Source organism: Rhea americana, unplaced genomic scaffold, assembly GCF_003343005.1.
Source record: "Rhea americana isolate MKP2758 unplaced genomic scaffold, rheAme1 scaffold_49, whole genome shotgun sequence".
In the NCBI taxonomy this organism is placed as follows: domain Eukaryota; kingdom Metazoa; phylum Chordata; class Aves; order Rheiformes; family Rheidae; genus Rhea; species Rhea americana.
The window spans coordinates 2,094,985-2,118,568 of NW_028186634.1; the positions used below are offsets into that span (position 1 = coordinate 2,094,985).

Below are 23,584 nucleotides of genomic sequence, written 5' to 3' on the forward strand. Positions count from 1 at the left end.
CCCTTTAGTCTAGAGCCATTCCTCTTTAAACATAGAATCTTTGTCTGATCATTATCTTATTTGCAGTTTCAAAAATCCCAAAGTTCTTTTCCAATTTGACAAAGTTAGTGCACTATATGGAAGAGACACCTAAGAGAGCTCTGAAAAGCAGCTAGCTCAAGAGGGCACAGAATGATAGCTGTTCACACATAGYATCATCCCACAACATTTGGAGACCAAAGTGAAGAACATTTTGTCTCCAAAGACATTATAAGAATGTCTTTGTCCAGGAATTTGTCCAGGGCACCCTGGCTAATATCTTTCCTCTCACAGCAAGCAAAAGCATATGCTTTAGTTTCCTTGCTTTTGTCATTTTAATTTGAAATGCTTTCTGTGATGCTTTTCCATTGAGGTGCTTTCTAGGGACTATTAATCATTAAGCTTTCTCCAAAAGATGATACCTCCAATCACATTGTGTTGCTTGTGGCTCTGTAGATGGCTTGATACAAAAAGGACTCAGGAAGAAGAGCACCAGTATGAATTTCTGCACAGGAACGGATTTCTGCAGYAATTCCAAGGTCTTCCATATATATTACCTATCCTAACACTTTATCAAGCTTTCACTACTTTATCTCYGATCCTGTCAGCCACATAGCACCAAGAGATACAGTTTTAGGCAATTTTATTACTTGCTGGAATGTAGAAAGGGAGATACATAATATATTTTAGAAGACTGAAATACAGACAGAAATCAAGGTCTGTATGTCTCAGAACTCAGCTAATGGGAAGGCAGCTTAGCTGTCTGCTAGTACATTGGAGCTTAATAGCCAAGTGATGTTAGTAAAGACCAGAAGTGACTCTGATCTGATTATAGTCAGTTCAGCTTGCATAAAATGAGAATATTTATATTTTAATATATTTATTAAGTTCTACAGCATGTGTTGCAAAGGTAGCTGGGTGGTTTAGTAGTTTCTGTTGAAGAGATAGCATGATTAAAAAAACATAACTACACTTGGTAATGATTAATTCCTATTTTTGGCACTCTCGCCACAGTAGTTAAGGAATTAATGAAACTGGAGATTAAGCTACACTCTTTCATAGAGAGGGTTCTTCAAAGTCATTTCTGAGGAATATTTATGAACTTGACTGTAGCTACCTATATTCTTCCACTTTTGTGAAGAAATGAAACTTTCACCTCTAGAACTGTCAGGTTAGACTTGCTGCTACTTCTAAAGACAGAGGGGAAAGGATATGGATTAACCCTTCAGATACTTAAGTTTTCTTTTTGGCTGCCTGTTTAGTCTCTATTTCATTTTAATCTAGTTTGACATAGGCAGGCCGGAGTTTTGACAGTGCCACTTTTCCTTGACATTCAGAAAATACAGTAAGATGGATTTCAATAATAGGAGCTGTGGGAACTGAGCACTTTTGAAACCRTGTCTGTGTCATTCGGGGAATGTCCGATGATCGTGTGCACACAGTCGTTTATTTGCTTTGCCTGCAAAAGTGGCTGGATGTAAGCCAGCTCCAGCTTGTAAGCAGAAGATCAGTGTTTGTGTGCTGCTGTAGTCGGGATAAGAAGTCCTGCCTTGGAGCACAAGTCGGGTGTGATTCTTAGTACATGACCACACAGGTGTATCTTCACTGGCTACGCGGGGACAAGCTGTTGGCTGTTTAGTTTGATGCCAAGATGGAAGCTACTGAGGACTGCTGCAAATCTATCCTTAAACACTATGTCTTTATGTAAGAAAATGGCTGTACCTAAATCAAGCTACACTAGGTCCTGCCCTTAATAGAAGGATGTGTTGAAGAGAGGAGAATTTAGGATCTGCCACCCTTTCAAAACRTGCACTCTTGATGCCTGAACTCCTCAGAAATGACATTATGTAGAGAAATTCTAGGAATTGCTAATACACAGCTAAAATTTCTATTAAAGTCTGACAGGACAGAGTTTCCTACTACCTGGCAGGATCCRTAACATGAGGACATGAGTGTCTTCAGCCCTCCCCGCATATTTTGGAGCTATAGCAGGTGAAACAGGCCAAAGTTAGCAAGCGCTGATGACAAGTAATAATTACATTTTTTTTTAAAAAAAAAATCTGCTAAGTCCCATGCTTCCTTATGTATCTCAAAGTCATGTAATATAATTTTCCGGCATGGTAAGTACTAATTGAGAAATCAGAGCTGCATAGACCACCTAATTAATTTTTTATACATATTTCAGTATTTATACTGTATACTAGATTAATTAAAACTTTAGGGCGCTGTGCATCTCAAATGACTGTTGTGACTATTGACCTGCAGGCGCTTGACGAGCCTTGCAGGATACCTGGTTGTGGGGGTCACCCCTTATTCCAGTGGGAAGCTGCGACTGGCAGCTGGTAGGCAGCTAATACTTACCCAGAGATGCCACACAGTTAATAGGATTATTTTGCATTCTAAGTAGAGCAGAGCAGCTACTCCAGTTTTCCGACTGTGACCACTCTACTTAGTAGCTGGAACTGGTGGAGAGCAGARGTACCGTTATACCTCTTCTCCCAGTGCAAGTTGCCCTTCACTTAACCACCCACATGCATCCAGGAAGTTAGTGAGTTGGAGTATCCTTGAATATGATTAGCATGYCCCCATTAGTGCACTGGATCTGGAGGGAAATGTTGTTTGCTAGCTACTGAGTGGGACAAGGAAGGAAGACAGTACCCCCCTCCCCTTCAAGTTTTATGACTGTGAGTGAGCCAAGAATGATGATGGCAGAGTAAAGGTATGGATGAACACTGCATAGGGGCCAGATCGTTCTCTGAGCAGCAAAGCTGCTATGTGTGGAGAGCGGGAGCGGGTCTGCGTAACAGCAGTCCTTGTGACTTGGAAACCAACGATTGGTTTTGCTGAATAGTCTCCTGAAAATATTCTGTGTTATAACAGTTCGTTATCAGATGTGTAAGGTGACAATGAAACAGATTATAAAAAAAATACAGACTTTGAGGTATGGAGATTGTGAACTCCAATTTAAAGCATTTTTAAGTGATATGCTGCAGTGTATTTCGCAGCATTTATTCATATTTCMTGTATAGAGTGTGATTAGAATGATTGAGAAATAACTTCCATCTCTCTATCTAGGTCATTCTGTTTTAGACACAAAAATAATTTACAATGGATTTTGCTATSCTGGTAATATAAGGGAATATGAAACGAGAAATATGAAATAGCATCACCGGACAGAGCAGGTTCTCCATAGTATCACTTTGGCCAGTTACTTTYATTAACATCTTCCTTGATCCTGAGGTCCGTGCACAAAGCAACCTCTCACATCCTGTGCAGGAATATTACAGGCGTGGGCATCTGTTGTGTCACCGTGATGTATCCTGACAACAACACGAGTAGAAATGTGCTCTCCTTGGTGTGTTGTTCTGCCTTGGGAAGGCCCTTCACCGAATGTATGATCCGCCAAGTCTCTTCTGACTCTGTGTTCTGTTATTCTGCGATTACAGATGAAAAGTGTGCAAGTGGCAGTTTGAGCTGCCAATGCAAAGGGACAGATTTTAAGTTATAATCCCGAGATGGAGAAACTATCGTCAAGCAGAAAGCTCTGTGAGGTGAGGAGAGTCAGTTTGTGTCTTAAAATTGGGTTTTAGAAAAGATGAGTAACAAAACCAGAACCTTCCCCTAACCTGAGTCTCGCTAGAGCTGTCTTTTCTTTTTGCTGGACTACCTTCTCCTCGCAGGTAACACCACCTTAACCTGGAAAGTAAGTCCACACATCCTATGAATAAAATCCACTAAGCTTCGTTGCTTCATCCAAGACAAGCAGAGAAGCATTTACATTATTTCAATGTAGAATAGCATGGTACAATAGTCTGTGGCCTTTATTCGTTTGGAAATGTTGCCCGACCYGACGAATGAAACAGGAGTCTGGCATACTTCATCACAGCTTGGAAACACCGATTGATACATACACAGCAGCAGCCAAGTGTAAACAATCAACTCCGCAACAAGGTTGAGGAAATCAGTTTGCAAAACAGGCGAGTTTTCTTCTTTCAGCAGTCTTCTCCCTCTCTCCTGGTTATCAAAGGCCAGCACGCACCAGTACCTGAAGCAGACCTGTTTGAACATGTTTTGTCTTCCTTTGTACAGAAGTGGAAGAATGGATCTGCACGCAAGCATTCCAAATCGAGAAACAAATTTGAAAAAAATTGCTGCAATATATTGACTGATTTCTTGCCAAGACAGCTACCGAGATGCTTCTTGATCCATTCTTGTACTGAGAAAATTAGAGGGGGGAAATGCGTACCTTCTGTAATTAAAAGTAAAAACCAGTCTGTTCCCTGTGTGCTGAGTTTCCTCAAGGGGAAAAAAAGAAGCACCTTTGCTCTGCTTTTACTGCTTGGTGTCAGCAAAATATTCCCTAGCTGCAAGAGTATTAATTTTTCTTCTCAGCATAATGGTACTGTTAACACACCAGGACTTAACCATAATTCAAGGTGTTAAAATGAGAGAAAAAAACAAGGGACAGTATTCTGTTCTAATAATACATAAATGGCATACATGTAAAATTATAATTCCCCTTAACAAAAGAAAGAACTGTAGCCAGCAGGTGAGCAAGAGAACACTATAGGGTGTGGTAGAGACATTATTAAATTAACTGTGAAGCCCAAACCTCTCTCTCTCTGTGTGTGTGTGTGTGTGTGTGTGTGTCTGTGTCTGTGTCTGTGTGTGTCTGTGTCTGTGTATAAAATATCTGGCTATTTCAAACTATAGAAGCATGACAGCTGTGAAAAAGGAGTGCCGCAGGGAATTCTTTTAGAGTTTGATTTTTTTAAAAATATGTTTGACATGGAAAATGTTTTAGTACAAATAAAGCAACTGGTATTGAACTTAAAAAGTGTATGTGGAGGGGGAGGGAGAAAGAGGAGATTGCTGTGTGGAACGGGAATGAATAATTCATGATATTTAAAGAAAGAATGCCTCCGAAATGTTCTGCAAGGCAGTCCATGCTGATAACTCGGATGGTTATTTTCTCCCCCATTTAAGGCATCATTAATTCAACATCTTTGTAATTTTTTTTAAACCTTGTAAGATATTTCTGAAAGAAACATTATTTAACTTACATTAGGATCTTACTTATTCAGATAATTTCATATAAATATCAAAGAGATGAGTAGAATTATTTAACCGTAAAGAGACAGCTTTAGTACTGCAAGAAAAGAATCTAGGGGTTTATGCTGCTTTTTTAAGGAAAAGAAACCCCAGCATCTTTGCAAACTAAAATCAACCTCATGGAAAGGAGAAAATAAGAGGAGATATTTTGAACATTACTCCGTAGGACACCAGTACAATATAGTGTTAGTGAATGCATTGTAGCGGAGCTTCGTATGCAATCAGAAGCCAATTGTTACTGGACTGTGTACAAGCACATACTGTGCTCAATGGTCTGATGAGGTATTATGGATATGATGCAAAGAGACCTTGTGGATTAGAAATGTACAATTTATTAAAAAAGTGAAACAACTGAACGTCTAAACTGAGCTGAATACAAAAGCACTTGAGGTGGTAAATAGGGAGAATTCTGCAGAGTTGATTGATTGCAAAGACTTCAGGTATTATGTTTTATTTGAGGGGGTTGACAAAAAAATCTTAACTCTTGCAATGTCCTGATTATACTATTTGGGATTTCTGTATTTTCTTTCACTATTACATTCTGCTTCCAATGTTGGAAAGTTCACACAGAACGGACTGATTATTGTAAATCTCAAAAATGTGCATAAGAGCAGCCTGTTAAAATGTAGCCTACAGATAGTACATAACACTGACTTTAAATAAGAGGCTTGAGTCAAAGTGATACTCCATTAAATCATAGTTACTGTGCAATTTATCTATCACTTGATTCATCTTTATATTTCAGATTCCACTGTTGAACAGCATTCCTTCATTGTTTACATTGCCTAAGAGTTTTAATGGCGCAGTGTGACATGTTGTTGCCATGGCTCGGAAGTGGCAACACCCATAGATGCTATGAAATATAAAGTTGCAGTGCTTATTTTAGATCAGTAGTATTTTTTATTTTCCAGAGTATTTYTTGTTCTTTCAACGAGGAAGGCCCATACTTTTTGTTACTAGCGAGCAGAAAACAGAAATTTTAGGCTTCCTRACCTTTCCACTTGAGCAGGGCCCAGATTCTCAGAGATAGATAAGATTGGATTTCAGGCTATTTTTAAAAGTGATCGAATTTGTCTTTTGTCTGTGGCTACCTGAAGGGAATTTTCACAGGACAGAAAACCTCCAAGCAAAAACGCAAGAACAACCTCAACCTGTGCTGAGGCAGACGGGTAGCTTGCCCAGGAAAGAGCCCCTTCGTACTGAAAGAAATCACCCTGCGTCGTACGGGGCTGACATTTCTCAGAGTAGAATTATTAATGCTCTTTTGAGGCAAATGCGCAGCAACTATTTTTTTCCTGCGGGAATTGCTGAGGTTTCCTAGGGTATCTTGCCTACGTGTTTAAGCCCCATTTTGTGCCCGAGTTCCCGTGCTTGCCTGGCACATTGCTTCGGCAATGGCAAGTCGGGAGTATCGCGTTTAAGTTTTGCCAGTTTGCCTACCAGCTATCTGCTAACAAAAAGTTCCAGGGGAGCGTGGCAAGCCCGTGCCCAGCTCCGCCTTTTGTTTTTTGCAGATGTTTCGGCTGAGAGGAGCGCTGGAGAGCCCCGGCAGCGCCGGGGCCCTGTTTGCGCTTGTCGGCCGCTCTGCTGCGCGCATTGTCTGAACCTGCTGCATTGTTCTCCGACAGGTGAGAACTACCCGGTGCAGTTCATTCCCTCCACGATGGCAGCTGCCGCTGCTTCTGGACTCAGCCCTCTGCAGCTCCAGGTATGTGCCAGAACAAAAAAATGTGGGACGCCAGCCAACATTTTAGGGGGAAACTGTGAGCCAGCTGTATGCTAAATAATAGTCTGCATGTTAAATAATTTTTTGAGCACAGCCCAGGAGGATTAACACCTTGTGTACTTACGGCGCTGCAACTACAGCAATGTGCGGCCAACCTTGATAYTAGCAGTGGAAGACGTCGTACTGTGTATTTCAATCAATCAGTGGAGTTGTTGGTATTTTTTTAATTATATGACCAGCAGTCAGGAGATGTGTTCAGAGATCTTTTCCCACTTTATTTTCATTTAGCCTTTTCCCTCTGGCTGCACTGTACTACCTTTAGTTGGGGCAGGGAGTGTAGCAGAATAAATGTGCGTTACTCAATTTTTTCTTTTGCTCAGACAGTGTGGTGTTGACGATACAATACATTGCAAACTCTCTTAGCTTCTGTATTTAGGTAATCTTAACCTTTCCATGCATTAAGCTGGTCTRATGCCAAGCACAGTCAGGAGCCTTGGTTTGGTCATTTGTTTATTTTTGGCATATATAGAACTAAATGTTGTGAAAGAATGATTTATGTGCCGTATTATTAGCTAGCTTTTTGTGGCAAGAAGTTTTTAATTTCACAAGAAAAGACACAACAATGTCATAAATAATGAAAAAGCAGTCAAAAGCTTTCAGAGTTAAAATGTGTGGAAAGCAAGTGACAGTGAACATGAGAGGAAAAGCCATTAAAGATGCATGTAACTATTTGCAAGCAAGCCTTTGAAACCCCTGTTTGAGTTAGGTTACAGTTAGTTTCAGATACAAAGTAGGATAAATAGTGCCTAAAGTAGCAAAGTACTGCCATATTAATGCTAAAATATCTATTTCACTTACCCTTCCACAATTATATTGTTTTCGAAGGGAGCATTCAAATTAAAAATCCTGTAGTCTTTATCCCATKCATGTAGCTGGTATTCTTCTTGCAGAGCTAGCTTAGGGTAAGTGAAAACAAGAGCAGAACTGAATGTTCAGTGACAGTCCAGAACTGGCTAAAAAGACTCCTTGAGCCTGTGGCTSACCTACCCTAGAATCAAAACCTGGACAGACAACATCCTGACACTGCAGAGAAAGATGACCTAAAAATACTTTGGGGAGACATTAATATTAAGACTGTATCTAAGACATTTCCAAGCCTGAAACTGAAGAGCAGTTTTTCAAAAGGAACAATTACAGGTACCCAATTTCACTGCTTTGAAAATCTGCATTTGAATAATTATTTAAGTTCTGTTAGCTTTAGCTAAGAAAATACTTCAGAGATCAGCTTTGCAAACAGAGATATGGTTTTGGCCACCTTTGAAATGCAATACAACAAATAGTAAACCTACACAAGACTGTAGCACAGGAAAAGATAAAAACTATTCAGCTGCTAAAGAACACAGTGTAAAACATTCTCAGCTCTTTTGCAAGAATCAGTTGTAGCTAGGATTCATAAAGCTATTTGCATATCAGCCTTGTTTTAGAATACCATTTTATTAATGTGCAGAAATGATTGGCAATGTTGTTTAAACCACTAGCACAATTAAAGAGCAAACAAAACATCTAACAAAGTGCTGCAAATAAATTGAAAAACAATTAAGTGTTTTAGGGGCCAGAATTTCCCTTCAGATATATTTATTTAATTTTTTTTTCATTGTTTCCCATCTTTTTATTTTTTTTGAATTTCATCCTTGTGGATTTTCAGAACCTTTATAACTAACATTTCATGGGCATAATACCTAACTAACACTTTGGCCTTCAGATGCTTCCTGTTTATCTGTTTGTCAAATAGGCTGAACCTAACTGTATTTACTCCTAGTATTAATTTTCTCTTTGTGTAATTTCTCTCAATGTTCCCTAAAAGAACATTTTATTTGGGTGTGTTTGAGGAAGGAAATTTGGTGTTATACCTGATGGATCATGAGAACTATTAGGGGAGTAGCCTTTCAGCTCATTTTCCATCTTTGCTTCCCTTCCCTGTTCTTTCTCCGTCCTGCTCCCTTTCTTCCGTGCACCCCACCCACTTATTTATTTACACCATTCCTGTGACTATGGTGTCTGAGTATTTCCCAACTGCTGAGTATTTTCCCAAGTATTTTCACAGCCGGTGGGAGAAGTAGCTAATTCATATGCAGCCGTGGTTTTCTTTCTGTGTGTGTGTGTGTGTGTGTGTGTGAGTGTGGGGGGGGGAGAGAGAGAGAGATTKAGAGATCTATGTTTGAAGAACTTGGTGAGGGAAAGCTACTTCCAATAAAAAACATTTTGCATTAGCTGTAGCATTTTAACTTTACCATCACATTCTTATTTCTTGCAAAACTGTATTCCCTAATTCATATCCAGCTTCAGTGAAAATTCTCTCTAGCTTCAGACTTTTAATCTCTCCTCTTTTTTCTCTTATGTTGTTGGGGATGTCCGTACCTCAGGTAGGTGGTAGCAGCAATTTTGTGTTCTTCATCTTTCTGTGTGTCAGGACAGCTTGGGTRGAAGTTCTGACTCTAATAGCCTAGAGAACAATTTACTCCCAGCTACATCACATAACAATAACAATTATTCTGCAGAGAATGTTTCTCCATGGGAAATTTATAATTAACGGCTTGCCAATTTTATTGAAGCTATTTAGCACATTGATATCAAAATGCATTTTCTCTGGATTGTATGTTTGTGGTGCTCCGGTGGATTATGTATCACCTCGTGTGAAGAAATCTGTATTGAAGTCACATCTGGTAATCTCTGAAGTACCTAGTTTCAATCTCATAGGCCTTGCATAAAATGAAATTGAAATGTTCTCCTTCATCAACAGAGCTGAGTAAAGAAACTAAATTTTGACCCATCCACTCTTAATATTTTGCAGCATATTGATTAGCTAGCATATTGATTAGCTAGCTGTAAAACACCATAAATATTTTGTTGTAGCTTTGAATATCCTGAAAGAAAGTTATAATTACCGCATGTTTATGCTGGTCTGTGTTCCCGAAGTGGTGGCRTGCTGTGCTTTGGTTTGGCTTTCGGTAGATTCTTTTTATCTCTGTGCTGATCTCATGAGGGCAGCATCAATGATGGTGTCACACCAGTTTCCTCAACAACTTGACCAAGACATGCATGGTAGGACCAAGCCTTGTTAGGACTCTGAGTGAGAGCCTTGCTGATGAAGGAACAGGCCTCTAGGTTTGGTCTAAGAAGTGGGACCAAGCTATTTCTGTTCACCTCTCCAGCTTCAAACAGCTGTGAGTGAATCCTGCCAAATCAACCTTCTGCTAAATAGTTTACTGATAYATTACCAAATACACCTGTAGCAGGTATGCGTAGTGATGTGTGGACCAGTTAAGATGCRTGTGTGTAACACAAGCATGTTGCTGTAATTAATCAGTGTGAGCAGTAAAACGTATCAGTAATTTTCCATTCGCTTTTATTGCCTCCTTTTCTGGAGTTTCTCTCCTTCCCTCTTTTCCTGAATTTTATCCCTACTTTTCAGATGTTTGCACTGATATTAACTGACTTGAGATATGTGTGTACAGCAGTCTTGCTGAAAGAGTGAGTCTGATCGTGAAATGAGTTTTCCCAACTTCCATGCTGCTAGTGGTAGTAACTTAGATACTGGGAAGTCCCGTGGTGGCTGAGTTGGCACCTAGGTGTCCTCACTTTCAAACAAGGAATATTACTGCATGCCCTTTATTGTTTAAAAATCTGTTTTCATTCTTACATATTTCTATAAAGCAGTTTATGTAATAAATAAGGAAATGTCGCAACTCTCAACCACCACTGATAAACTGTTGATAGAAATGGAAGCAGTACAATGATGCGAGCTGAGTTATTCCTAAACAAAGTGAGCTCTAGGAAAAAAAGCAAAACAGAAAAGCTTTAGTTCATAACTTTTTCCCCAAACTATTTGTGTAATTTGTCCTTTGAAATTTATCGCTTATAACACTAATGAACCTTGGCAAGTCTTAACTATAGTTGCAGCTGTGTTCTTGAAGCCTGAAGTTTTTATAATCCATTAAAAAAATTTTAATTTTAACTAAACACATATTTGTCTCTTCCTATTCTCTCCTCCCACCTCATCCTACTCCTCCGTACTCTCCTCTAATTGCAGACAAAGTAAATGACCTTTTGTTATACCGCTGGGTGCGGATCCAGTGCGCTGCTGAAGCATTGCATAGCCTGCCTCAGGGGCACAATATTAGTCGAGTGAAGGCCAAAGAATGCTATTTTTAGTTGAACAGTTCAGCAGATGGAGGCATGAGTACTCATATATCTGAAGGTTGAGGGGTTTGAACCATTAATTTTGATAATGTATTTAACCCTGGGAACAATCAGAAACTGTAACTCTAAGGTTACAATGCTTTTGACCTTTAGAGAACAGAGGGCACTCAGTACAGTAAACAATATATTACATTTCTACTTATTCCAATTCTCTCACACATATAAATTTCAGGACACAGTTGACATTTGCTTTCCTCAGCTATTTTAGTGCTGGTCCTTAAAGTAAGGCAAGAAGAATGTGCAGGAAAGAGGCCAATGTAATGTGACAGTCATGTAAATATGGCCTTTAAATAGCTAAGATGTTAGTTGTGGCATTTTATGAAGAAATATTATTCTAGGGAACTAGAATCTTGGTGACTTATTATTCCAGAGAAAAAGTTGTTTTGGTGGACTGCGTCTCTTTATGGAGTTTCCTTTATAAGTTGTAACCTTAAAGCAATTTTTTAGTTGGGCTAATGTGATCTGATAGTGATAGCTTACACTGGAGGTGATTTGGTCCCACTCTGGTACCACATCATGCAAAGTGATGTACCTGCCTTATGTCTTATTAAATGATGCATGCTCCTCTTCAACAAATATTGCAGTTAAATATCACGCAGCTTAAGTATTTCTAATTAAAATATCTCCATGTGTCAGCATATTGGTAATGCATTATTTTAATCCATTTATTTTGTTTATGAAACAGTGACATATGTTTAGATTGTGAAATATATGAGCCTTAAAAATCATTTTATTGAAGAAAATTAATTTCTACAATGCTGTCTCAGTAATGTGTTCACTCACCCAGTCAGTCAGTGGCGGGGCTGCCAGTCTTAATGTTGGTTAGACACARTTTAACAGTTTTGCCTGACATAACACTCTTGGATGTAGGCAGTAATAATTTTTTCAAATGCAAAAACCGTGGGGTTTTCCTTACTCTTTTTTTAACACAATGAAGAATGGTGATTGGGTAAATGTGAAAGAGATTTGGTGAGACCAATCAAAATTAAAACCAGCTAGTTACCTTTTCAAAGTTAGACACCGTAATTTGTTTGTCAGCGGGTAGATGTTTGGGTCAGCGCTGTGAGTGAGTGACTGTCAGCGGGAATTCCTACAAGACAAGTAATTTCCCTCAATGTATTACTGACAGATTGCTCACTTCTTCGAATCACTAGAGAAAACAAACTTAATATTGTTACAGGCAGAGTTTCTGTCTTCATTAGCCTTATAGAATGATTTTATCTAGCATTCAAAGACTACTGAGCTCTAGGTGGGCATATTTTAACAGAATGTTCCTTATTATGATACAGTGAATAGTGGCCTAAATTAAGGGAATGGTATGTGCAAATTTCAGTATATGGAAGTAGTAATTTAAATATTTTGGTCTTTTTCTTATACAGAAATTTAGATGGTAGTAGAGGAAGGAAAGCGGTTAAAAGAAGATTTTATTAGGGCTCTGAGAGACCAAGCAAGCCCTTTAATGAAAATAAAATTAAAATTATGCCAAGCTTGCAATACTTAGGAAAATTTAATTAAAATCAATGAAATAGTTATACTTGTTCCCGTTTTCTACTTGAATGTTTATGTCTCTGTATGTAATATCTGTGTTATCAAGTTGAATTATATCAGTGGCAGTATCAACGAAAATGATGTCATTGAGTCAGTATTTTACTCTGTGACCCCCTTTCTTTGCAGAATTTCTTAATCCTACATCTTCTTTTTTACTTTCTCACCTTCATCCCTGAATTATCTGCCCAAATGATTTTCATCAAGAAATGACAGCACATCAAAATTGAGACTTTCTGCAGGAATATACTGATTTTGATGAAATTATTGCCAGGAGAATTTTTGTAGCTGCTCGAGTGATGTCGTTCCTGGTCGAAATGAGAGGCAATTTTGCTGTTCTCGAGTTAGTAAAAGCAGACAAACAAAACAACATTAGCTGGAATAACCAGCTTGAAACCTCGCAGCTGCAAGACCCTTTTCTCACCCATAAAACGGCCTGCATCTCCAGTGGCTGCCTTAAACAGCCTGTCTTCGTTACTCTCATTTATTCCTGCTTAATGAAACAATGTCACAGTATTTAACAAATAAAATACAGGAAATTTTAAGAAAGACACTGTTTCTATAGTCCAGTGGTTCTAGTACTTCACACTGGGATGTGGCAAACCAAAATCGGGTCCTTGGCCAGCCGTTTGCCCCGCACTGCAGGAAGTGCTTTAGCCACYGGCTCGTACCTAGTTCTCTTTTTCTGTTCTTTTCAAATGACAAACCCTTTCTCTGCTCAGGGAGCTACTTTTTTCCTGAGTCTGCTCTCTTCTCCCAGGCTGCAAGACTTTTCAACCAGGCAGCTAAGGATCAGGCACCCCGCCTGATTCCCATCTTCCGCACCTTTAGGTTTTTCCCGAGTAGGACAGCTGCCTTGCAGGTCCTTACGCTCTGTTACAGGAAGAATTTACCATTAAGATCATATATGGCACAGATACTAACTCGTTTATCAAGAAACTCATATGCTTTATAACCTGGGTGGCAGGAGGTTTTCCTATGTCTCTGTTCTGTGTCAGCATGGGAGCTCCAGCCCAGCTGACCTGAAGGGCTGAGCCCTCAGCCCGGACAGGATGTTCTTGCTGCCTTCACCGTGGCTGCCCCTTGCTGAAAGCCCAGGCTCTGTTTTAAAATAATTGTGCTTTGCAAAACTCCCTTCTAGGGGGGTGTATCCACTCGGAAGCCAGTAGGAAGCAAATAAATTACTGCTGCACTTACTGATAGAGCACTGGAGGCCAGTACTACAGAGTGTCTTCGGGGGACGAGCACATTTCATAAAGCTCTTTTAGGATTGTGGCACCCCCTTGGGGGACAGGCTGACTGGGAGGCTGCTTGGAGCTGCCAGTTGGACTCCTTCAAGCTCTCTAGAAATGGATATGGTGTATGCCTCATAGGAATTAGCTGTGAGTGAGTCTGTTTCTGGAAGCTTACAGTTCTGATGATAACCTTGGAGAAAGCTTAATTTGGCTACCGATTTCAAAAGTGAAGGGTTTTTCTTTTTTTCATGTGAAGGTATTAACATATTTGGATGTTTAGGAACTTAGTATAAGTCAGATTAAAGACAAAGATTTTTTTTCATTAAGCTGGCTCTATCTACAAAGGAAAAATTCACTTCTGTATCATCATTGCTGCAGAAAGAGAAAAGTTAGTAATTCATTTCTCATCTGAAGTAAAAGTTACAAGAATTATGGTAGTTGAAAGAGACCTTCTAGATGTATATACACGGACACACACACACATACATGCTCACAAGAAATCTAAGAATTCTAAAATTCATGGACTGGAAAGATATCATCAACTGTGTTATTTTCAAGGGCCTTCATTATAGAAAGAGAATATTTCCTCCCATTCTCCCTGTGCAGACAAAAAGAGAAATTAATAGGAGACGAGATAGAACTCAACAAATCCATTTGTAGATATTGCTCTCACTAAGTAGAGCCTTTTTTAGATGATGAAATGTGAAGGCTGTAGCATCCTTGCACCCTGATTATCTCAGATGTTGTCCATATATTTATCTGTGGTGTTTTTAGAATCCATATGATTGAGAAAATGGAARAGCTTGCTAACTTTTACAAAATATTGGAATCATCTGTCCAGGTTAGACTCGGCCTGAAGGCTACATGTGGCTATGGGGCACAACAGAAGGTCTGCAGATCACTCCCAAAATAAAAGGGAAGAGAGGAGCATCTTAAGCCATAATTGAAGAAAAGCATGACGTGTTTAGATGTCAGTACTAAAGGGCCATAAAGGGATTATTCACAAGATTTAAATCCAACACTAGTGAAGTCAACACAATGGAGCACATATTTTGGAATTATGTAAAATTGAAATTAGGGATGATAACTGGAATTACAGAAAGTAGCTAAGTATAAAAACAAATGAAGTATTTCAGATGCAGAAATAGTAAGAATGCATTGACATGTCTGCTGGGCCTTTTGGAAGTGAAGTGAGCATTAAAAAGAGGTAAACTCTTTTCAAAGAAGTTGCATGATTTGTCCTATGCATTAGAAAGAAAGACAAGTCACCAGATTTAACTAGACTACAGCTATATTAAGTAACACGTCTGGGAACTATTCACAGTAATTCATCCGGTACAAGCCATCTCTTCTGCTGCAGTCTTCAAGACCTAGGGGAGGGCTAAAATCAGGCCTCATAACCCTTTTAATCTGGTCACAACAGCGTTGCTGAAATATCATCACAACCTTCCATTATCAGAAGTCTCAGCAGGCTTATGCTAAACACTCATTTGCTTGTGTAAAATACATCAAGTTACAATGAATTTGTAATATTAACTTCCCAGTTACCTGGTTTTGAGGTGTAAATGTGAATTTTTTTAGATGTGACTTTTATAAGCCCATGTTTTGCATAATTTTGCATGCACTTCTTTTAAGGAAATTATTTAATTCTCCTTGAAGGTACATGAAAGTTGTATGGTAAAAGATCAGTGTGAGAGATCTGCTAAGCAGCCTGTAAAGCACAACTATTTTTAATGCCTTAAAATAACTGTAAACTGGGCTTGTTTTCACCTTCACAAAAAAAATCACTGTTTTTTTTTTTTGCATTTAAGTATACATTTTAAATATGTGGACTTAGCAGGTAACCCAGCAGGTTGAATGGAGACAAACCATTTTTAATGGTATGTTAATTGAATGGGATGCTAGAGATGCACCTGAGTGACTTTTTTTCCCAGATATGCCCCAGCTGACTGATAAAGCTTCTCCTGATCGGTAGAGCCAGTATATATTTATTATATTCCTGTCTTTTTTCCATTTTTGMCAGTGAAAATAATAGAATGGCTGCAAGCTACCATATGAGTTGCCTGCGTCTCTTATAAAAGTGTAAAAGCAATATGGCTTCAAACCCCAAGAAGCACTTTTGAAAATCCAGATCTTAATTTTAGAGCTGGTCCAGCATCTTCTCACAAAGTTAGGATACATATATAGGAGTTAAGAGAGGTAGTTTAATTGAGACTGACCCTATTTCCTGACTTGCTCCCGTTTATTGGGATGGTGGCTCATCATTCTGTTATGGGAGCCTGCAGAGATTTTTGCCTCTCAGGGTGATTAGCAGGAGTAGGTGAGTCTTGGGTTTTCTTGTTCTGTGTCTGTACAATTCTGGAAAATACTGCAGTAGCTATAAATGACATTTTGTCCTTCTGGGTGGTCAGATGAATATATCTATTTTAGGTTTTGAGAAATATTTCTGGAGAAGATTTGTTGCCCCTTGCGTTTTACATGTACCGATTCCTTTTACTTTTACCGATCCCTCTGATTTTCTGCCTGCCTATTTTGTTGCCAGGCTGCCGAACCTAGAAAGCAGCCATTGCACAGCCTTCTTCTGTCCTGGTTTGATGTTATCCCCTGTAGGATTAGGAGAATAATTACATTTTTAGACCCCTTCAGCTAAGATTGTCTACATTACTGGCAATTGTACCAGTGACATGGATGTGTGCTTACTAGGAAACTCATTCACCAACTCATTTCACACGGATCAACAAGCAGTTACTCATAATTGCTTGTAATCCTGCTGACATGAGCCAGAATAAAACTACTGACTTCCCTGACAGAGCCCATCCTACACGCTACCATTTCTCTTTAAATATAAAAATATATAAAATTCTGAAATACAAAATTTGATGAGCTTTAATAACTGTCATCAGTTCAGCAAGCTTATGTAAGTAATTGTTTTTCAATCATATAATTTTGTTTTTCTTATAACTGTTCTCTTTAGGCTTCTCCTTTCTAGCCTAGCTTTAGTCTAAGACACATTTCCATGCATAAGTGAGTGACACTGTCTGAATTCTGGAGTTAACAGCTTTTCATATGGACCCCTTGTATTTGTTATTAAAAGTTGTGTTAGCAATAAGGAGTAAAGAAATGATTTTTGGAGGAGTTTCTGAAAGAATATCAGGAAGCATTTTAAATTCCATGTGTGAAAAATTTGAGTGCTGCATCACCAGAGAAGGTAGTATTAGGATAGTACAAAATGAATGAGGAAACTGTGTTCTGATGCAATGAGTAGAGCTGGTTGTATTTTCATTTTAAGTAAGTGCTGCTTCTTTGCTTTCYCTGGAGGTAAGAGTTGAGTTCTACAAATTAGACCCATTGTCTGCAGCTGTCTTTGGAGTCATGCATCCTGCTACTTGCTTCCTTTCCTAGGTGAGCTTGTTACTCTGTTAACTTTGATGCTATGCCTGACTTTGATGAGGTAAAATTTATGCTATAAAAATGCCCCAGATGAACACTAGTAGAGGCAAATATACAAAAATCATTAAAAGATTTATCTTCAGCATTTCAGATTATTTATTGATTATTTATCATCCACTAGAAACTTGAAACAATTTTTTCCAGCAAATACAGCTTTCCTTTGCAGTGACTAAGTTTGCATTGAAGGTTTCCAGACTTAATTGAACTTACATTTTATTTCTCTTTTTACTTCTGTATCAAATATATAATAGTTTTAAGCAAAGTGTGCCGTAGTTATCATGTAACATCATAACAGATTTGAAGATTTCCTGCCAATTTCCAGGTGGTGTGGCACATCATATAATCTGATAGAATCACATATTAAATCTTGTTCTTCTTTCCTGTACATGGTAAGCAATGGTAGTCTGCAAGACCTGCACTCTAAAAGTAGCTTATCAGCGTTCTGACAGAATTAAGGGAAGRTATTCAAATCTTTGTGCTAAAGGGGAGGATTTTTGTGACATTTGTGCTATCTTCCTTTAGAGAAAGTGGCTATAGACATTTGATAAAGTTTTTACATATTGCTGCATTGTTTTATCTCGATATTTACAATATCGTATTAAGATAGCAGGCTTTTATTAATGCCCACATTTTATCTTTAATAGGAATACTTCCTAATCATATTCAGCTGTACCTCATTCAGACACTAGTAATGCTTCTGCAAGTGCAGTGATAGTGTATCCACTTTATGAGAAAATACTGACAGATTCACAGAAAAGTGTGTTGGAAGTGGGGGACTGAAAACTGCTTCACAGCTTGTGGGTTTGGATGCTCCCCCTGTGCTGCGACAGGACACGGGAGCCCGCAGGCCCTCATGGGCTGTGTGCCGCGGTACGGAGAGGTTAGCCACGTCCGCCAGCGGGGCAGCGGAAGGGCTAAGGCTGGAGGCTGCGCCCTGAGAGTGCTCCCCAAGAGCAGAGGGGAGGAAGAATCCCAGTTAAACAACCTCTCAGGAGGTGCACCTCTTGGGAAAAAGTACCACCAGAAGGTGTTTCAAAAGCATGCTTACAGGGTTTGATTTTGCTTTCAGAAGAGACTCAAAGAGTTTGCACTATTCCATTATTGTCTCTAGCAAAAATCTAAGACAATGCCAAGTGGAAGAAATGAGACTTGTTAGGATTATTTTATTCCTTATCATAATCTGATCGGGACCAACTAAAATGCTAGCTCTTTTTGTTATCCCTCAAGATAGTATTTCAATGTTTCAATGACAGAAAAGACGCTTACGGTTTTAAAACTCCCACTTTATTACCTATAGTACGTTGTAAATACTTAACAGAAGCCTCAGCTCACCTGCTGTTTTAAGGATTTTGTATAAAGAGCAGTTCTTGCAACCACTACAAGCAATTTGTGGCTTACATACTTCTGTGCTTTTTCTTCTTCCGTCCTCTTCTTACTCCATAAAGAGTTCACCCAGGGAAAAAGTAGGGCCTTTTCCTCCGTTAGGTGATGAGCCCGGATTGTGTGGAAAGGGCAATTTTTATTACCATGTTCTCCATGCTGCCCTTTGTCTAGGATTCTTTTCCAAAGTACTCAATTTGAGATAGCAAATGGTCAAACCTGAGCATTTCATGTTTGTTTTTGTCTCCATTTATAAAGATTTTTTAGTGCTACCTCCATAGAGCTGTGCAACTGCAGTATTTCATTCCCTCGGTATTTCTGTTCCCTGCTTTGTGTGGCAGCCTCGGTGCATGCAGCAGGTTGCATGCCAGCAGATGAAACAGATGTTCCGGCCATACTGGAATGGAGCGGCATGCTGCATCAGGACCTGGATATTCCTCTTGACATCTGGACGCTGCTGGGCTGGGAAGCCTGCCTTAGGCCGGGAGGCTGGAGGAGCCTTGTGGCAGTGAGCATAGGGTCTTTGCTGCTCTTTAAGCGATTAGTGCACTGAAGCAGCAATAATGCTGAATTATCGCTTGGTTGCGTTCTTCTAAGGAATCTTGGGACAAAGAGAGAGTCAAGGAGGAGTATTTACAGTAAAGTCATCTTCAGAAAGACAAGACTAATTGCCATATATTAAAAAGCTTTCTTTCAAATGATTTAATAGTAAAATTGTCATGGATATTTCAGGAAACTTTTTACAAAGCAGTAAACAAATAGCTCACAGAAAAGCCTCCCTTTTCTAATGTTTTAAAAATCATTAGGATGAAAAAAAGACAAATTCAGCTACTTTCCGATTTCATGGTCTGGTCAAACTGTATGAAAGAGACAACAAAATGCGACTGAGGACATGAAATTGAAGGTATACTGATGTTCCTTCCTACTAGAGACAAAAATGTGAACTTCTAGTAGCTGCAGGCAAGAATATTAGAGAGGGGAACTCTCTCACTTACACATGGATTCTTTATAATTTCACTTTATCAAGTTGAAAATTGTGCTGCATGTGCTGCTGGAGCCTAAATTGTCTGCTGCAGCACTTTCCTTTATGGTGGGTGTTATTTAAACACAATAGACGTAGCATATTGCATGGAAATAGATGTTTAATGTTTTGTGATTACTAGCTGTCAGAGGAAATAGCATTCAGCCTGGATTTCCCCCACCCTTTATAAATTGTCATTGTTAAGACCAATGTGTTTAAATGAGGGTCTCGAACAAATTATAGCTTTTTGGAAACCATCAGGTAATATTTTGAAGAAGACCAGTTTGTTGCTCTCATTTAACCTCTAGTATTCTAAAGGGGTTGTATTTAATTAACACTGGCTAAAGGCYTGACCTGAGAGGCAACCAAAAGTGATTGAACTGCATTTTCAGATCCAGGCTGTAATCTGTTGGGAGAGGAATAATAATAATAAAAAAAAATTAGAAAGCACCATTTACTGAAATCCTTTCTAACTAAGCTGTATTTCAATGGGCCATTTAATGCTCAGATGGACAAAGGTATTACTTCAGTCATTGAATTGTATCAAACCCCTTCTCAAAGGCCCAGTTTAAAAACTCTACAGGAAAAGTGGCTTAGCATCGTATTCTCAGCAGAGTAACACTCAGTCTGCTTGGAAAAAGAAAAAAAAAAGAAAAAGAAAAAAAAGAAAAAGGAAAAGAGTGAAATGAGATGAGGCACAACCACCAAGTCAGTGAGGATTTCTGCCTCTCCCTCCAGTCAGTGGCTTCACARGGGAGCTGCTCGTCAGGGTGCAAGAGTTCCGTATTCACTACAGAAGGCTTTCAAAAAAAWTTTTTTTTTTTCAGTCGCTGTTATTTTGTTCCCCCGGTCGGTCAGCTTTTGGCGGTCGGTCAGCTTTTGGCCTGCCCTCTGTTCCTTCTTGACATGGCAGAAATGTAGCTTTTTCTCTGGGGACCTTAGCAGCAGTACCTGTACTTCACAGGGTTAGATTTTTGACTCACTCTAGATTCACACTGGAAGAAATAGCAAGTCTAGTTTAACTGTCACAGACTCAAACACTTATAAACTGAGTAGTCGTTTTATTTCATTAGAACCAACAGTATTCTGTGGCAATGTGAGCTATTTAATGTCTTGTCTAAACTTTAATTATATAGACATTTTAGGATACATCTTTGAATTCCTGTTTTTTGCTGGAGTAAACTTTTCTTTTGCAATTTTGATGCTGCCTCATTAAAAATTCCCAGCAGCCTCATAGGGTGATAGGGTGACATTATATCTTGGAAACTTGTCAAGGTGCTGTAAAACTAATAAACCAACTGCTTTACTTCCTAAGGGGAAACAAGTACAGTGTTACAGAGGCAACTGCCAGGTGCCAAATTATATACATTGTCTTACCTACTTGCAATGATTGATAATTTATTTTAGCTCTAAGCATTCTTTCTTGGCTTTGCCCACAGCTTTACAGTAAACAGGTTGTGAATAGGCAGTTTCTGAGAGATTGTATTTAATTGTCATAATATAATGAAACCAAAGGCATTTGTGTACAATCTTGGGAACAATGCCTAAAATTGAGCTGCTTGCRTTTAGGCAGCAAAGCGTTTTTGAGCATTTTGCCCTTGATAAGCTRTTTTGATGGCCATTTCTACTTCATTACGACAAAGGAGGTAAAAAAAGAATGAGAAACATTGTTTCCAAGCAAAACAGAAATGATCTTAAGAGCACCTTAATGCACATGTGCCTGGAGGCAAGTTCAGGTCTCCATTAGCTCTGTAGCATTGCTCCAAATTTACATGGCTGAAACAGAGAGGGCTTTGGGATTGGATGTTTGTGCTGTCAGGCCGTGATGATAAACAGGTGGGCACAGGAAGAAGCGAATAGGTCTTTAAATGTGGGTTATATGTGGTTTATGAAGCAGGGATCTATCGTCTTCTCAGTCCATCTTTTTTTTTTTTTTTGGTCAGAACAGCACTATTAAATATGGGACCAGAATGTATTCTCTGTAAGTTCTTTATTTAAAAATAAGCAATGTTGATAACATTTAAAGACAAATCAGCCAAATGGTAATTTCATTTTAATTTTACGTTTCCTATTACATTAAAATTTAAATAGATAACGCTATAGCTGGCAATACTAATTCAATCTCTTTCAATACAMGCACATAATATGACAAATAAAGCCAAAATTTTAATAATACTGCAAGATACAGGAACCATAGTATGCCAGAATAAGTCAAGGTCAAAAAGGTCTATCATTTCTTTAGAATATGTGTCACTGWGATCATCTAGTCCATGCATATTTTGATCAGGACCTATTATATACTGTGTGACTGTTCTTTAGCAAGCAATGATAATTTGCTTCTTCAAAAGCTGAGGCAAAAAATCAAAATCCGTGTAGAACAGATATGGTACTGCTAATTGTTTTCCCCAGTAGATGTCTGGATCTTTGTCACTGACTTATTTCACAGATCCCCTTAACATCTGTCCAGCAGACTGTGGACTTTATTAGCAGACAAGAGACCCACCAGACTTAGAGCCTGCTGGGTCCGTCTTCATCTTCACAGCTGTGGATTAACTCAGACTTTCCAGAGGAGGACAACCGTATGGGATAATTGGTGTCATTGGGTAGCTAAAAAAAATATGAAGAAACAAATGTCGTCCAAACACAATTCACTGTTTTTACAGCCACAATTACTAGTCTGTTTAAGAAATAAGAAAGGCAGCATTACACTAAAAAAAGAAAATCTATTCATATCTGTGTGGGAACCTAATCAGGCTCTTGTTTCCAATGACGATGGCTCCACAGTCGCACCAGGTCTGCGACAAGAATGCTCCTTTTGTGTGCCGATAATGTGGAAGCGATAAAATTTCCTATAAGAGACATATGTGTTTACATCACGAGATGTGTTATTTGACAAAATGCTTTGTTCTCTGCATATTTTCCATGTGGAGTTTCATGCTGGGTTGTTTTGCTGGAAAGCTTTGATTAGCTAGAATTAGTTGCTGAAGTAAAATAGACACTTTTGTTTTATGAGTCCTCTTGCTGAGCTGTAAATTATAGTAAAACATATAAGGAGTGACAGAAAGAAGTGCTGATTTGAACCTCTGACCCGTGATCGGCATAAAAACATAAGATACCTCTTTCAAAGGACTACTGAGGGCCATAAATATTCCATGGTCCACTTAAAGTTAGGCCTTTTTAACAAAAAAAACCCTGTTATTTTGCATAAGGGGATCTTGACTCTACAGTACTACAACAATATAAGCTGCAGTATCTAAAATATGTAGAGGTCTTTCTTTCCTTTTAATTTAAGCATGGGTTGGCCATTATCCGCAGCAGGGCAGCAAAAGCTCTGAGAGTAGTTTTTCTGAACCAGTACAACGAATCTGTGGTCAGTTAAAGAAGCTGGGACCAGCAGGTACTCAGTGGGGAAATTCAGGTATCTGTTACTTTGTAGCTTGAGCTCATCGACATTGAGTGGAATTTAAGGACACATAAAAATTTCCCGCGACAATATGCAGAACAGCAACGACAGACTCTGAAATTACTAGTGTTAATAGTTCAAAACCCATAAAATGAATGGATATGAATAACTGGCAGAAGTATTCTCTTAGCCTGAGACAGAATTTTTTATTACTTATCTTTCTGTAAGCTGTTCTTTCTTTAGTACATGCACATCTGAACACATAGGGAAAACTGAAGTCTTCTAATTCTATCTGTGAATACAAAACATATTATTTGTATTTTCACAAATTCAATTAGTTTGCATATATTGGGCTGTAATAARTCTGAGAGCACATTAGGCAGCGAGCACAAATAATTATGGCAAGTCTTTGTTATTATGACATTAGTTATAAT

At 38.8% G+C, this 23,584-nt stretch overlaps 1 protein-coding gene across 12 annotated transcripts in view; it reads left to right on the forward strand.

The window, feature by feature from the left end:
• SOX6 (SRY-box transcription factor 6) overlaps positions 1–23,584 on the forward strand; it is a 373,675-nt gene that overhangs the window by 276,247 nt on the left and 73,844 nt on the right. For all 12 annotated transcript variants that reach the window (XM_085317147.1, XM_085317158.1, XM_085317157.1 and 9 more), the window contains one exon: positions 6,759–6,838. In XM_085317147.1, coding sequence (XP_085173273.1) covers positions 6,759–6,838 — 80 coding nt within the window. The remainder of the gene's footprint in view (positions 1–6,758; positions 6,839–23,584) is intronic.